The sequence below is a fragment of the Emydura macquarii genome, unplaced genomic scaffold (assembly GCF_026122565.2).
Source record: "Emydura macquarii macquarii isolate MOO-44397 ecotype Brisbane River unplaced genomic scaffold, CSIRO-AGI_Emac_v2 contig_1477, whole genome shotgun sequence".
Taxonomy (NCBI): domain Eukaryota; kingdom Metazoa; phylum Chordata; order Testudines; family Chelidae; genus Emydura; species Emydura macquarii.
The window spans coordinates 12962480-12977201 of record NW_027131614.1 but is presented as its reverse complement, the minus strand read 5'-3'; the positions used below and the strand labels follow the sequence as shown (position 1 = coordinate 12977201).

General features: G+C 47.1%; 1 protein-coding gene across 2 annotated transcripts in view; it reads left to right on the top strand.

Moving 5' to 3' along the window:
- Nucleotides 1-14722, top strand: part of CSPP1 (centrosome and spindle pole associated protein 1) — a 165122-nt gene that overhangs the window by 45759 nt on the left and 104641 nt on the right. For both annotated transcript variants that reach the window (XM_067553656.1, XM_067553654.1), the window contains 2 exons: nt 914-1015; nt 13100-13545. In XM_067553656.1, the coding sequence (XP_067409757.1) occupies nt 914-1015; nt 13100-13545 (548 nt within the window). The remainder of the gene's footprint in view (nt 1-913; nt 1016-13099; nt 13546-14722) is intronic.

Here is a 14722-nt window from a genome sequence, read left to right as displayed (position 1 = left end):
GATTTCTATTTGTATTGGTCTGTGCTATGAATTAGACTCACCAATGGGAGTGAGAATGCAGTCTGTGAGAGTGCAAGTAGCTTCTGTTGCTTCTTTGAGAAATGTTCCAAAACTAAAAATATGTAGGGCCTCCACTTGTGTTCAGTGCACAAGTTTATCCAGCATTATGACATAGTGGTAGGCCTGATGCTATTTTTGGTGGGGCTAGCCTAAAATCATTGGTTAGGTGGAATTCTAGCATCCACCTATTCTAATCCAAGTCACTGCTTGTGAGTCATCATTACTAGAATATATTGACAAGCACTCGAAGAAGAAACTATTACTTCTCTTACAGTAACTGTGGTTCTTCAAAAGGTGTTGTCTCTATATGTTCCATGACCTGGCCTCCTTCCCTGTTACTGTGGAGTCTGAAAACACCAGGATTCAGGTGAAGGTGAAGGATACTGGAGAAGAAATTGTGAGGTGCTTGAGATGTCCCATCCTTTATGCCCTCAGTTGGAGGCATGAGAACACTAAGGGTGCAGGCATGGCTCCAGATGGATACTGCTGGCCAAAAGAATCTGAACTCAAGTGCATTGAGCATGTGTGCACCAATAATGGAGTGTATAAAGACAACACATCTCAAAGAACCCACAATTACTGTAAATTGAATAACCTTTCCTTCCTAGGCTGTAACTGACTGTGGTCCTGTCTATATACAATTGTTGTACCTCTTTAACTATACTGGCATACTTAAAGAGGTACAAACTTGACTGAATGACAAACTAATTAAAACAAAATACCTTCAGGGTCTATTTGTACATCAAAAAGACAGAGAACAAGTCAGAAATTATTCTTTTAATATCTCCTGTGAAGTTAAAAGCCCTCTCCTTAAAGCACAAAGTTCTGAAGCACTTTCCAATGTCTGTTTCAGGAGAAACTACGGCTTGAAAGAAACAGGGAGTACAATCAGTATCTCAGGGACAAGGAAGAGTGGAATGAAAGGTTAAGAAAAATAGGAAAGAAAAACACAGAGGTAATATAGATTTTGCTGAAGTCAGTTCACTCTGAGAGAATTTAAATAAGGTTAAGAATTTTTCTCCATGTCAATTGTTCTGGAGGTTTTACTTGTGGTAAGTCTCTTCAAAATAGGAGAGGTGAAGAATATGTGTTTGCTGTTAGTATTCCCCCTCAGCACTCACCCCTTTTTTTCCACACAGAGATAATTTTAGCAGTTATCACTATTCTGGAGCCATTTTGCCTCACTGATCTGTCTCTGTCCTCCTACTGCACTTATTAGTAGTGTGTTGTTTTGTTTTGTTTTAAATTGGAAGGAGACGGGAACTTATTTAAAACAAACTGCATCAAGGTATGTGTATTTTAACAGCCTTTTGTCACCTTTATCCTTATCCTTCTTCCTGGTGCATGTGATATCCCTTTTTTAGATTGTAATCTCAGGAATCTGTCTTTCAGGTGTTTTTTTGTTTAGAACCCATCACTATAAAACAATAATAGGCAGATGAGGAAGAATATTTCTTAACATTTTTAGGCTCTCAATATTTTATATCTGTAGATATTGTCTAATACAGCACAATAATAAAATATATTTTAAATAAATGTAAACGATTGTTTTTAACATAATATAGCCACACTGGCTAGATTGACCCCAATTTTGATTTTTTTGGTCAACTTTGCATTGTTCCTGTTGGAAATTGAAAATGGGGCATGAAGTATGACTTTTTAACTAGCATGCTTCCAGTGTTAAGGACACAGTTAAATATTTGTGTAGTGAGTTTAGCCAGTTAAATGAATGCAAAAAATAAATATAATCCTATATGTTATTTAAAAGATGCACCCATATACATATCCTCCCCTTCAAGCTAAGTAGATGGCCATAGATAATCTGGGTGTTGCCCCTAGGAAGCAGCCTGTAAATTTGGCTCTAAAACATGGTCTCACTGTCCTTACTTAGCCAAAACGCTCACTGATGCAGATGTGAGTTTTGGCTGAATAAGATTTGCAGAAATAAGATTTACAAGAACAAGTGTTTATGTTTTCATGGAATGCTTAAAAGTTGTCAAAGTCTAAAGTTTTGAATGACTTCCCTCCTGGGAGAGGAGCCTCCTGCATTGGAATCACCTACTGGCTCTTTGGTACCTTAAATTGATTAGAGAGGTAGTGTGTGTGTGTGTGTGTGTGTGTGTATGTGTGTGTATTTACGTGTGCTAATGTATATATGTACAGAGTGATTCCATGAACTTGGTAAATATAGGGAAAACCCTATAGAGTTGAAACCTGGTGCCTGAGAAATTCAACCCATTCTCATACTCCAAAAGTCCTTACTCCAATAAGGTGCAGGCAGCCTGTGAAATTTTCTTGCTGAGCAGGAACATCATTTTTGAACCTACATGGCTTTCCCACTTCCTTTTTCTCTGCAAGTAAGTAAAAATATTGCCCATCCTTCCACACACACACATGTGTGACTAACAGTGCAGTGTCTTTTTCTGATAGTTCTAGTCAATTTGAGGGTAAAAGGCCAATTGTTTTCCAGGCACTAGTGATGTCTGAGACCTTGTTCTAGTTGACTTGGAAAAAAGATGATCATCTGAAACTGGCTGTATGGCACCTTTAACTAGCAAGTGGTGAATAGCTTGGGTATATTTATTATAATGTCTTGCTTTAGTAATGGGGTAAAAAAGATCAGCATGAGTCAAATCAATGGATAACTCTGAGAAAATTTCCAGTATCATCAGACAGTCTTGGTTTGTTGCCACTGATTCAGAAAAAATAGACAGGTTATCCCCTATACCTTATGTTTGATGTGAGAAGTACAGGTTGTTGGTTGTTATGCCACAGTTCCTGTTTGGATAGTGTTGCAAGTACTAGGTCTGTTAATTGCGGTACAACTTACGTGCTGTGATCTGTGCCATGACAGCTATAGTACAATATTTTTGTGGATTGCCTTTACAGAATAGTTTAAAGGAACTCCTGTGGTGTTGAAATTCCTAGGTATATGTGGATTCTGGAAGAAAGGTGTTCTCTTTTTGCATATTCCACAATAGATTTTTCAGTAATCCCTCCAAACGTGTCCTTCTGAGAGCTTTTTGGAGGATCTCTGTGTGGGTATCTTATCACCATGGCCATATTTATAAGTACTTATCTGTCAATGCATTGGATGAGATTCTAGGATGAGAGTTTATTTGAGAATTTTACTTTATCTAAAGAGATATTGCCACAAAAGCAACAACCAGACATCTTTTTTCATGTTGGAATTTAGTATCTAGTCCTTGCTGGATTCTGAGAATTCTACATGCTGTATGATAGTGGACAGAACTGAAACTTGCATTGATGCTGCTGAGGCTTCAAATTCCAATGTATGGGTCTCTGTCTGCCTGTTTCCTGAATCCTTTGAAAGATATGCCTCTGCAACAGAATGTATAGCACCCTCATCCAGTGATAATACTGCTTTGTTGTCTAATTTGTTGTGAGGGAGCAAAGAAACTGTCTGGTACAGCGGGGGTTAAAGAAAATCTTTGGGTTCAGCTAGCTCCGTCCCGCTATACCTGCAGCCAATGCCAGTCCTTGGAGGGGGGAGAAAAGAAGGGAGCCTGGCTCAGTTGGGGACTGACTGGTGAGGAGACAGGAGCTCTCTGTCTGTCTGCCCAAAGGGATGGATCAGTGACCCGTCAGCCAGTGCAGCCACTTGAGGCAAGTAAGGACGTCTCTGCCCAAGGGGAGCCTGCAAATTTTAGTGGGGCCACTCCCCAAACTAGAGATTTGTAGAAAGTACCTCAGGAAAGTGGGTCTTGATGCCCTCCCAACCCCCCTACACTCCAGGAGGGAGACGCATCTCCCCTGTTTAGGGGTTGACCTACACAGGGCCCTGGGCAAGGGACCCACTGGAAAGGGAGGACCCGGGTCCCCCTACTACCTTCTCTGGCCTTACAGATTGAAAAACCAGCGATCTAGCTACTAGGCCGCATGGCCATGGAAGATCCTATTACATTTGAGTATCTGGAAATAATTCATTTTGTCTTTCAAGCTACTGTAGAACCTTGTGGATAGTCTGTTAAGGTGATCTCTGCTGCTAAAGTGTTCCCATCTTTCTAGGCTGACATTTTCAAATCTATTGAGGGGATCCGAGGAATTTTTTGTGCATTTTCTCTTGAGTCTTGAGAACTCTGCTCATTTTGTTTTCACACTGGAAATATGAAAAATCTTCTTGTCATTGGCATAAAAAATTAGGCAGAAACAACTAGACAGGGTTTCTAGATCTTATTCCTCCATGTCTTAGCTAGAGGAATTTGAATAATATGATTCTCTTTAATTTGCTTTTAAGGATTTTTTCTTATTTGCTGTTCTTTTAGTTCCTTTTATTTGTCTGGGAGAAGGGAAGGAAATCCTGGAAAAACATTGCACCCCGTTCAGAAAACTTGGAAGACCTAGAAGGAACCAGAGCTATCTCCAAGAAAACTTTTAGAGTGGGGAGAAATGGAAATTTATTCTTAAAGATCCTCATTCCCCTTTTGCTTCTGGGAGGTGTATTTTCTGGGACTCTGAAGTGTGAGCACATACGTGGTGACATGAAGAAAGACTTCAGGTGCACATCTTGCACCTAAGAGACTAAAAGGGAGAGGGGGACAGCTGTGAGTAATTCTTGATAAATTGCTATTTCTTTGCCCAGTTAAGGGCACCTGAGTCACATTGATCAGGAAGAAATAAAAAGGTAAATCGCATTCTAACCTAAATTTAACACTTCAGTAGCCTTACAGTCTTTGATCGTTAATCTTACCACACAGGCTGGCTGAGCTGACTTCTTCAGCCAGGCGCCCTCCCACCCCCATGGGCAGTCTGTCAGTTGCCTGATATTGCTTCGTAGATGGATTCCAAGGGAGAGCTCCAGAGACAAAAACGCCTCTTCCTTTAACAGGTTTCCTCCTCACCCCCTGGGGTCAGGTGATCAGCCATGTCCAGCAATGGGTATGGTTCTTCTTCGAGTGATTGCTCATGTCCATTCCACTGTAGGTGTGTGCACGCCTCCATGCATGGCTAACGGAACTCTTTTCCCCTTAGCAGATCCGGTAGGGCCGACTCTGGTGCTCCCTGGAGTCCCGCGCACATGCTGTGGTATATGAGGCACTACCAGCCCTATGCCCCCTCAGTTCCTTCTTTCCTCCTGTGGCGGTTACTGGAACTGCCTGCGCTTCCATTGCAAGTGCTTTATTCCCTGTGTTTAAACATTAAACTAGGATTTTTTGTGTTAATTAGTTAGATTAGTAACTGCTGTAGTGGTAGTTAGTTTACTAGTTTTTACCGGGAGCAGGTATGCTCCGGTGTCATGGCTTCAAGCCGTGCGCTCCAGCAGGAAGGCTTTCCTGCTAACCGACTCCCACTGCCTAAAGCATGGGGGGGAAGCTCTTCGTAAAAGAACAGATCATAAGGCTTTCAGTCCTCCGGAAAATCTGCATGAAAGCCCGGCTCACGGAGCTCCGAGCCAGCTCCAAGCCAACTGCTTCGCTGCGGTATCCAGCGTGCCGCCGGTGCAGAGAGCACCATCGGCACCAACTCTACTCGGCACTGCAGAGACGGACACACTTGGATTCCCCCGCACCGTCGGAGCAGGCGGGGTGGAGCACCGATCTGCACCGAGGTTGGATCACGGAGACCCGCTGCTGGAGCCAGCGTCTCCAGCCAGGGAGCCTCCCCTGACTCAAGGAGTGTGGGAGCCCCTTGGTACCTACCGGCTTCGGAGGCCAAAGGGCGGGAAGAGCCTTGTTGGCCTTGCATACGCCATCGCCGCCCATACCTCCATGAGAGAGAAGGGGCTGACGTTAAGGGGAAGCCCATGTTGGGACCCCCTGAATGGCTCAGGAGATCCCCGCTGTGGGGAGGAAGATCTCCTGCAGATCAGTTTCCTAGGGTAGAGCAGGATGCTCCCCTAGAAGTTATCCAGGTCGCGGTCACTGGACTGACCTGCATTGAAGCAGAGAGTGAAGTCACCCGCCTGACACTGGTCTTGACCCCCTGGCACCAGGTGAGGTCCATCCCACTGCTCTGGCATTGAAGAGTTTGCCAGCAAGTACGCGGTGCTGATCCCGGTCACCGGAGACAGTCTCGGTACCGAGGAGTCGGGCAGTGCAGAACCCGGATGCCGGAGAAAGAGTCGGCACTGAGGTGTTTGCTGGGCGTTGCAGAACCCGGTAGCCAGAGACAGGCTCAGCACTGAGGAGGTTGCCCCCCCCACGCTGAGGCAACGAGGAACCCCGGATGCCAGAGACAACTCGGCACTGAGGAGTTCGACCCCGCACCGAGGCAAAGCCCGGATGCCAGAGTCAACCTCAGCACTGAGGCTGCGCCAACTCGGATGCTGGAGATGGACTCGGCACCGAGGAGTTCGCCCTGCACTGAGGCAAGCACAGATGCTGGAGTCAGCTTCGGCACCGAGGTTTCGCCCCCCGTACCAAGGCTGCGCCAAGCTCGGTGGCCGGAAAAAGACTCGGCACCGAGGAGTTCGCCATGCACCGAGGCCAGTGCCGAGACGCATGGAGAGTGCAAAAAGTCCTCGGTGCAGGGATGATGCTTGGGTCACCCAGAGCGTTGTCCGTATGCCTGCTCTGACTGCGGCACCTGCAATGAGCCAGGGAGTTGAGGTGGTTGTCGCCGAAGGGTTGCTCTCTGGAGCGATGGTACCGCACAGTAAGAGGCTTTGGGCAGCCCCAGCAGTGGTCTGTCAACGGTGCCTCAGTGTCCCTTTGGGGACGCAGTACCTGGGGGAGCAACCATCAACAAAGGTGCCAGATCCCCAGGCAGATAGCCTCAAAGGAAATGGTCGCCTCAATGGCTGTATGGAATCCTAAGGGGTTTCCCGAGGCAGGATGGGACCACGGTCCGTCAACCCCTCAGGGATGCAGCCAGTGCCTCAAGTACAAGAAAAAGGCTACCATCACCCTCGGACAACAACTCAGCCCCATGGGCAGCGACTTCTGTGAGGTCCGCCGGTTGGCGGGAAGAGGGGCTGCTGCGGCATGCAGCACCCCCCGCCACACCCTCTCCTCCCCGCCAGATGAAGCACACTCCCGAGCCCTAGTTGTTTCTAGGGCACACCATGGACTGCTCAGGAGGTGGCCTCCACCAGAGGGCTGGAGGCAAAGGAGCAAGAGGGGCGTCAGACAACCTTTAATATGCCACCAAGGGGCTCCACAGTGTGGTAGCTGCCCTGGCCTACAGAGGGGTGCCCAACATAGTGAGGGTCTTGTGACAAAATCCCTTCCTCTGTATCCTGATGCCTAAATGAGCCAAGAAAAGTATTATGCCCAGCCAAGAGGTTTGAATACTGTTCACCACCCCGCCTCGGGTCCCTGGTGGTGGTTGCTGCCAGCCACAGGGATAGGTGGGGCAGACGGGCTCTACTCGAGACAACAAGGGCGACTGCAAGCCAGACTCGTTTGGAAAAACTTTATTCAATAGCACTACCAGAAAGTGGAAGGTGAGCCCCTTGGGGTGAGCACTTTGCTGAGGCTCTGCCCAGCAGCAGACGCCAAGCCTGTAGGCCATTGCAGGGCAGGATACCATGGGAGCTAGAGCAGCACTCCTGCCACTCTCAGTTGCTGCCTTTTCGGTGGGCAGAGCTGTTCCCTCTGCCATTGGCATGCCTGTAGGTTAGTGGCTGCAATCCTGGGCCATCCCAAAAAGGTCCAGCAGCCCATCAGGGTCAGCCTTCTCTTCGTTCGCATAAAGGCGGAGCTACATGGTCTCAGGGACTCCTAGACCATGCTCCGTTCCCTGGGCCGCTATGCGCCACAGACCTTCAGGTATCAGGCAGGTCTCCAGGGACAACAGCAGCGGAGGGGCCAGCCATAGTCGTCTCGCGACCTACGGGCAAGGGGACAGAGTCAGGGTGTCTACGAGATACCATCCACCCAGTCTGGCTCCTTAGGCCCTCAGTAAAGTTCCTCTTGGCTATGGGGCAATCGGAAGAGGCCCCTTCTGCTGGTGTACGCAAAGGCAGTGCCCTAGCCTATACCCTCCTTCAGGCTTGGGTGAGCCAGAAGGCCTTCGGACCACTGGGCCCCGAAGATAGCTCGGCGAAGTAGGGCCCCGGTCATCTCCTCCCCCGGTCCCTCGACGCCCCCTTCTACCCTCTCAGTGGCAATTCCACATCCAAGAGGTTGAGGTTGCCTCAGCCAGGGCAACGGGACAGGTCCTGCAGGCGATGGTGGGAGAGGTCCTACTCGAGGTACTTCCTTGTCCCCTCCTCCCAAAAAAAGGAGGGGGGGGATTTGAGGACAGTGGCAGACCTATGTCGTCTGACAAATTCCAAACAAGGGGCTCAAGTCTCGCATGGTCCCCCCAGCTCCAGTAGTGGAAACAGGAACCCGGTATGCCGCCCTGGATGTTAGGGGCGCACATCCTCAAAGGTCCCTCCACTTTGTAGGGGTTGACTCCCTATAACACTTTTCGGCTTACCCCGCAGTCTGTTACTTGGCCGACGGTGTTTACTGAAGTCCTGGCAGGGGTAACTGCACGCTTGACGGTGCTTGGTCCTCCCAGATAGGCCCAGTTCCCAAGCCTGGAGCAGGGTAACCCGACAGCAGCAAGCCCTAGCCTCCTGAGTCTGGTGAACGACTCCTCGGGATGTGTGAAGGGGCATTCCGTTCAAGGAACAGGCTCCTTCAGTTACCCTGATAGCGGCCACCTCGAGTAAAGGGTACAGTGCTGTATCAGCGCTCACCTTGGCTCACGAGGCGTCTGGCCAAGGAAGGACAGGTGTTGGCACATCGATGTGAAGACCCGCGAAACGCTCGCAGGGATTGCGGAAGGTCCCCACGCTTCTCGAAAGCAGGGAGGTGCAGGTACTGTCAGTCAATGTAGCAACCATGTACTACACCGACTGGCGGCGGGAACCCATTCATCAGCCTTATGAAGGGAACCTATCGGCCCTTTGAACCTGATGGTGATCACCTCCTAGGGGTGAGGAACGGCAAGGCACACCGCGTCAAGGGATCCCTCTTCCTCACCACGAGGGGTCGCAGCTCCTACTAAGGGCGTCTACGACCGTCTGGAGGGGGATTTCCCCAAAGGGAATCAGTCTGTATCGGTCTGCAACACGAGGTATCCATGGTGCTGCTCCCTCCATGGTCAAGGGGCAAAGGCGCTCGCCAACGCCATTCGTCCGTAGCGATCAGAGACCTTTATATTTGTTCTCCCGCCCTCCCCTCCTGCATACAGTCCTGCTCAACTAGGAGGGGCTAATCAGATGCCATCCCGATTGCCAGCACGAGTTCAGCATGCTGCGGGATTTCTTGATCACCCACCTCGGGAGCCTCCGAGCCAGTGCGACTCCAGCTACCAGTATCACGGTCACCTGTAGTGCCTAGACCTGCATCCCCGACACCTCGGGGAGTGATAGATCGGTGGGCGAGAGGCGATGAGCGAGCCGCTCAGAACAAGCCAGTGTGAACTGATGGGTAGCAGGAAACCCTCCATGCAGGCCGTCTACCGGGTTAAGTGGAAGTGGCTGTTGCCTGCCAGGAGCAGTCCCGAGTTACTCTGCCTGGCCTCTCACCAGGGGAGGCGATCCGGGAAATACTTGCTGCAGCTAAAGCTCCACGGACCGACCGTGGACTCTCTGAAGCCCCACCTTGCAGCCATATCAGCGGCCCATTGGCTGCTGGAAGGGGGATTGCGGTCCTCCCATCAGATGGTGGTTCGGCCCCTGAGGGGGGTGGGAGGCTCTATCCATAGGCCTGCGACCCAGTGCTTCCCTGGCCCCCACCACCCGAACCCAGGGCGTCAGGCCCCCTACTCTAGCCTTCTAGGAAGGTGGCCTCCCTGGGGGTATTTACCTCGGCAAGAAAGGTCTCCAGGATCAGGGCTTTGACCTCAGAGCTCCTCCCTCATACTGTAGTCTATAAGATAAGATTCAGTGAGACTGCACCGGGCCCCCCGGCCCAAGGTTGTTGCCCGGTTTCATTGGACTAATCATATATTCTCCCCAGGTCTCCCTGAACCACACGGTTCGGAGGAGAGGAGAAGGCAGCACTCGCTAAAGCACGAGTGGGGCCCTGGTTTCTACATCGGATGTACGAGGCTCTTCAGGAGAGTGACACAGCTCTTCTTTGCAGCATCCGGCTGGATGAAAGCTTCACCAGTCTCCGGCTGCCGCAAATTCCTTGGGAATAATTTCCTGCATCGTGTTCGACCACAAGCAGGTGAAGGCGCTGCTTCCGGATGCCACAGCTCACCCAACAGAGCTCAAGCTCCATCCACAGCCTTCCTAGCAGAAATTCTAGGGCGGGACATCTGCAAAACAACTGCCAGGCTGGCAGTACATACCTTCACGTCCCACCATGCCTCTGTCCAAGGTGTGGGAAGTAAAGGGCTTCAGCAGAGCTGGGCTGCAGGCAGCTCACCGCTAACTCTGGCCCACCTCCAGGGTGCTGCTTGTTAGTCACTTATAGTGGAATGGACATGAGCAATCACTCGAAGAAGAAAACAAGGTTCCTCTGGCAGCACTTGCAGCCTTCCACCAACAGGTAGAAGGATACTCTATCTTTTCCCACCTGACTAAGAACAGGTTTCTTAAGGGCATAGCAAACCTCTTTTCCACAAACCAAGCTTCCGATTCTCAAATGGGATCTCAATCTAGGGTTAAAAGGACTGACTAGATCACCATTTGAACCCATGGCCACTTCTTCACTAACTCACCTTTCCATGAAGACTGCGTTCCTCATCGCCATCATCTCTGCCAGAAAGATAGGGGAGATTGTGGCTTTGGTGGTGCATCCCCCTTTTACTTCCTGGGCGGGCAAGGTCACACTAAGACCACATCCAAAGTTCATTCCCAAGGTGAATTCTGCATTTCACATTAATCAATTTATTCAGCTTTTAGTCTTTTTTATCCCAAACCTCATGAGGATAATAGGGAAGCCATCCTCCATATGCTTGATGTGAGAAGATCTTGGCCTTCTATTTGGAAAGGACAAGAGCTTTCAGGAAATCTCCTAGACTTTTTCTCTTCTTTGCAGATAGGTCAAAAGATACAGCAATCTCAGCTCAGAAACTCTCTAAGCGGGTCTCTGGCTGTATTAAGCTCTGTTACCAATTGGGTAAGGTAGCTTCCCCATCTTCAATACACATGCACTTTATGAGGTTGGTCTCCTCGTTCGTCGCCTTCTCCAAGGGTATCCTTACATGAGAAATCTGCAGAGCAGCTACCTGGGCATCTGCACATTCCTTGCAGAACACTATGCCATTCTGGTAGATTCAGCTGCAGATGCCAAATTCGGTGCCACAGTACTATCATCTGTATCAGATTTGACTCTGAAGTCCTAGCCTCTAGTGGTGGGTACTGCTTGGGAGTCATTTACAGTGGAGCACCCATAGGGACACTACTCGAAGAAGAAGAGGAAGTTACTCACTTTGTATAGTAACAATGGTTCTTCTAGATGTGTGTCCCTATGGGTGCTCCACGACCCACCCTATTCCCCTTTACTTTGGAGTTGTAGTCGTTGAGTCTGCGGTAGAGAAGGAACTGAGGAGGGAATGCCCACGCACGCTGGCTAGCCTCGTGGCAGGCAAGGAGCAGCCCATGTGCAGGCGGGATGGACTGCCACCAAAGTTCTCCAGTCAGCAGAGCGGGGGCGCAAACGCACCTACAGTGGAGCACCCATAGGGGCACACATCTCAAAGACCCATTTTTGCTGCACAAGGTGAGTAACTTCCTCTTCTGGTGGGGACAGGCTTTGACGATGCTTCCTGTACTGCTTCAATAGAATGGGCCACTGTACTCTGCGGTGGGAGTAGAAGGACTGAGTTTGTCTGATACACGATCCAATTGATTGTTGCTGCTGCAATCCTTGCCAGCCATGTCCTCAGTAGCATCTCATTCAGAACCATTCTTGATTAGGAGCTTTGAGTGGCTTCAGGCAGTCTTGTACTTACTTTCCAAGGTTTGTCCACCATTTTGTTTGCTGTTGATAAGGGGAGACCTCATGCACCACAGCAGAGTTTGGAGATGAAGTTAACCCCATTATGTCAAAGTGACTGAAACTCTGTGAGAGATTTATTCCTATGCAAATAAAACTCTTTATCTATATTGTATTTATATGGATTCTATTAGCGGCTCACAGTCTTTAATGTGTTTATCATCACAACATTCCTCTGCGGTAAGGAAGTACTATTATCTGCATTTCATGGATGTGGAACTGAGGTACAGAGAAACTAAGGCTGTGCTTACACTACATCATTTACAGTGGCGCAGCTGTAGTGCTTCTTGTGAAGACACTCTAAGACAAGGGAAGAGAGCTCTCTCCCATCAGCTTAATATGCCTGTCTCCATGAGAGGTGGTAGCTGTGTTGATGGGAGAAACTCTCCTGCCAACATAGTGCTGTCAACACTGGTGCTAAGGTCTGTATAATTTACGTTGCTCAAGGGTGTGGATTATTCACACCTTTGAGCAACGTAAGTGATACCGAAATGATTTGTAGTTTAAACATAGCCTTAGTGACTTGCCCAAAGTCACACAAGAAGTCAGCGGTGGAGCAAGGAATTGAGCTCTTGAGTCACAGGCCAGCTTTCTAACCATTATACCATCCTTCCACTTCGTCACAATTTTTTGCAGGTGAAAAATAGATTAAAAGGGTTTTTTGAACCTAAAAACCATGTGCCTGGTCAGACAAAGAAGTATCACAGGATGCCTGAACCTCAGTGGAATCAGGACATCTGGGCACATGACCAGATGTAAGGGTTTACAAGCTCTATGGAAACCCTCTGCCTTCAAATCGAAAGGGCATTTTCTTATATAAGCTGAGTTCATGGGAAGCCTGTCACTGAGGACTGCTGGCCATCCCATTGTCAGTGAAAATCAATGATCATGTAAGATGAAGGGTTTTGTTTTTTCAGGAAAATTTCCCCCAGTATTTAAGTTCCTGTTTAAGAGGATTTTTTTTAATAAGTCCTCATTTGGGAAGAGTTTAAAATTTGGAGATGATCATAAATACAGAATCAAACTATTGCTGAAGCACTGATGGAAAATCTGAATTATACTGAGATGATGAATGAAGGTTAATTATTTTCTTTGTATGGGTATTTTTTAATATTGTTTTTTCTATTAAACAGCATGAGACAGAAAGAAGTAAAAAAACTACTGCTATTACTAGAGTTCAGCCTGAACTACGTTCACAAATACAGCCGTCTTTTACTGATTCAGAACCACCCAAGAAAGATGCTTTTACTTCCACGGAGGCTTATGAAGAGCTGCTAAATAGGAAACGACTGGAGGAGGACCGATATCGCAGACTAGATGATGAGGCTGAACTAAGAGATAGAATATTGCACAAAAAACTTGATGAAGAATTGGACATTTCCAATAGAAAGCATCGCGGGTTTGACAGCAAACCTGATATTTATCCTAGAAGACATCACAGATTTGATGAGGATCGTGATTTTGATAGAAGATATTACAGATTAGACCATGATCCTGAAATAAATGAGGAAATGGACCCTAGATTTAGATATGAAAGTGACTATGACAAAAAGCCTCTGAGGGTGTTCCATGCTGAAAGGTACTTTTTAACTCAGTTTTCCACTTCTTTTCTTTACTTCCTTAATGCTATGGGTGATTGTGGTAATATTAAAAACTATGAGTTATTCAAGCTATACAGGGTTATGGTTTATTGTTATTGATCATTACATTTGAAATACTTAGACTGCCTTGAATCACAGGTTCAAACTCTAGGAGGGTTGATTCTGTTCTGAATCCTTCTGAGACTGATAAATTGAATTCTGTGCAGTTTATTGTGTGTGTATCTTTCAGATGAGACCTGAAAAACTGAGGTCCTTTTTGCTTTTTTATGGATGTTAGATCCCATGGCTTTTTTCCTAAGATTAAGGCAAATTTGACCAAAAATTTCCCTTTCCCTGGTATAGTGTAGTATGTTCTGTAGTGAATGTCTGTGTAATTGCTGCTTCTGCACTAGGGGACAGATCCTAAACTGGTGTAAATTGTCATAGGCCAGAATGTATCTGTGACAATTTACATTAGCTGAAGATCTGACCCGGAGTATGCATTTCACTCATGCTGTATGTATGTAGTTTATAAATTGCTTTGAAATCTTTCAGCATAAAGAATGCTTTACGAGTATAAAATACTACAATTTATACTTGGTACACTAAATGCATGCCCTTAACATCCAAAGAAGTGATAATTGCATTCAGGTGTCACTTCTGGGGGCAAAGGGTTATATTTTATAGACTCTTCTTAATTTGCATAATTAAAAAGGATTAAGTACTTGTCAATGAAAAAGAGATATGAAAATTCTTCAGATTAAACTCTCAGAATTACTGAGGAACTAAAATACTTCAATGAATAAGAGAGCATATAAATGAAATCTCTTATTTTAGTCATATAACTAATCTGGGCAATCATTGCAACCATCACTAATATGCATATAAAAATGTTAAGTACTAAATGAATTTATTCATGTATAATAGTCACTTAGCTATGTTCTGTTGTTCTTGAATTTGTTTTTTATTTTATTCTGTATAAATTCTTATACTGGCATCATCACAATAGTATTTGAGCACCTTCCAGTAGCCCATTAGGTAACATGACTAACAACTGTCATGTGTAATTCATTCTCTCTCTCATCCTCTCCCCCCAGGGGAAATTGTGTGTGCAGTGTAGTGTTCTGTTTTGGTAGGATTTTGTTTTTTAAAACATACACACTGCTATGTATTTGA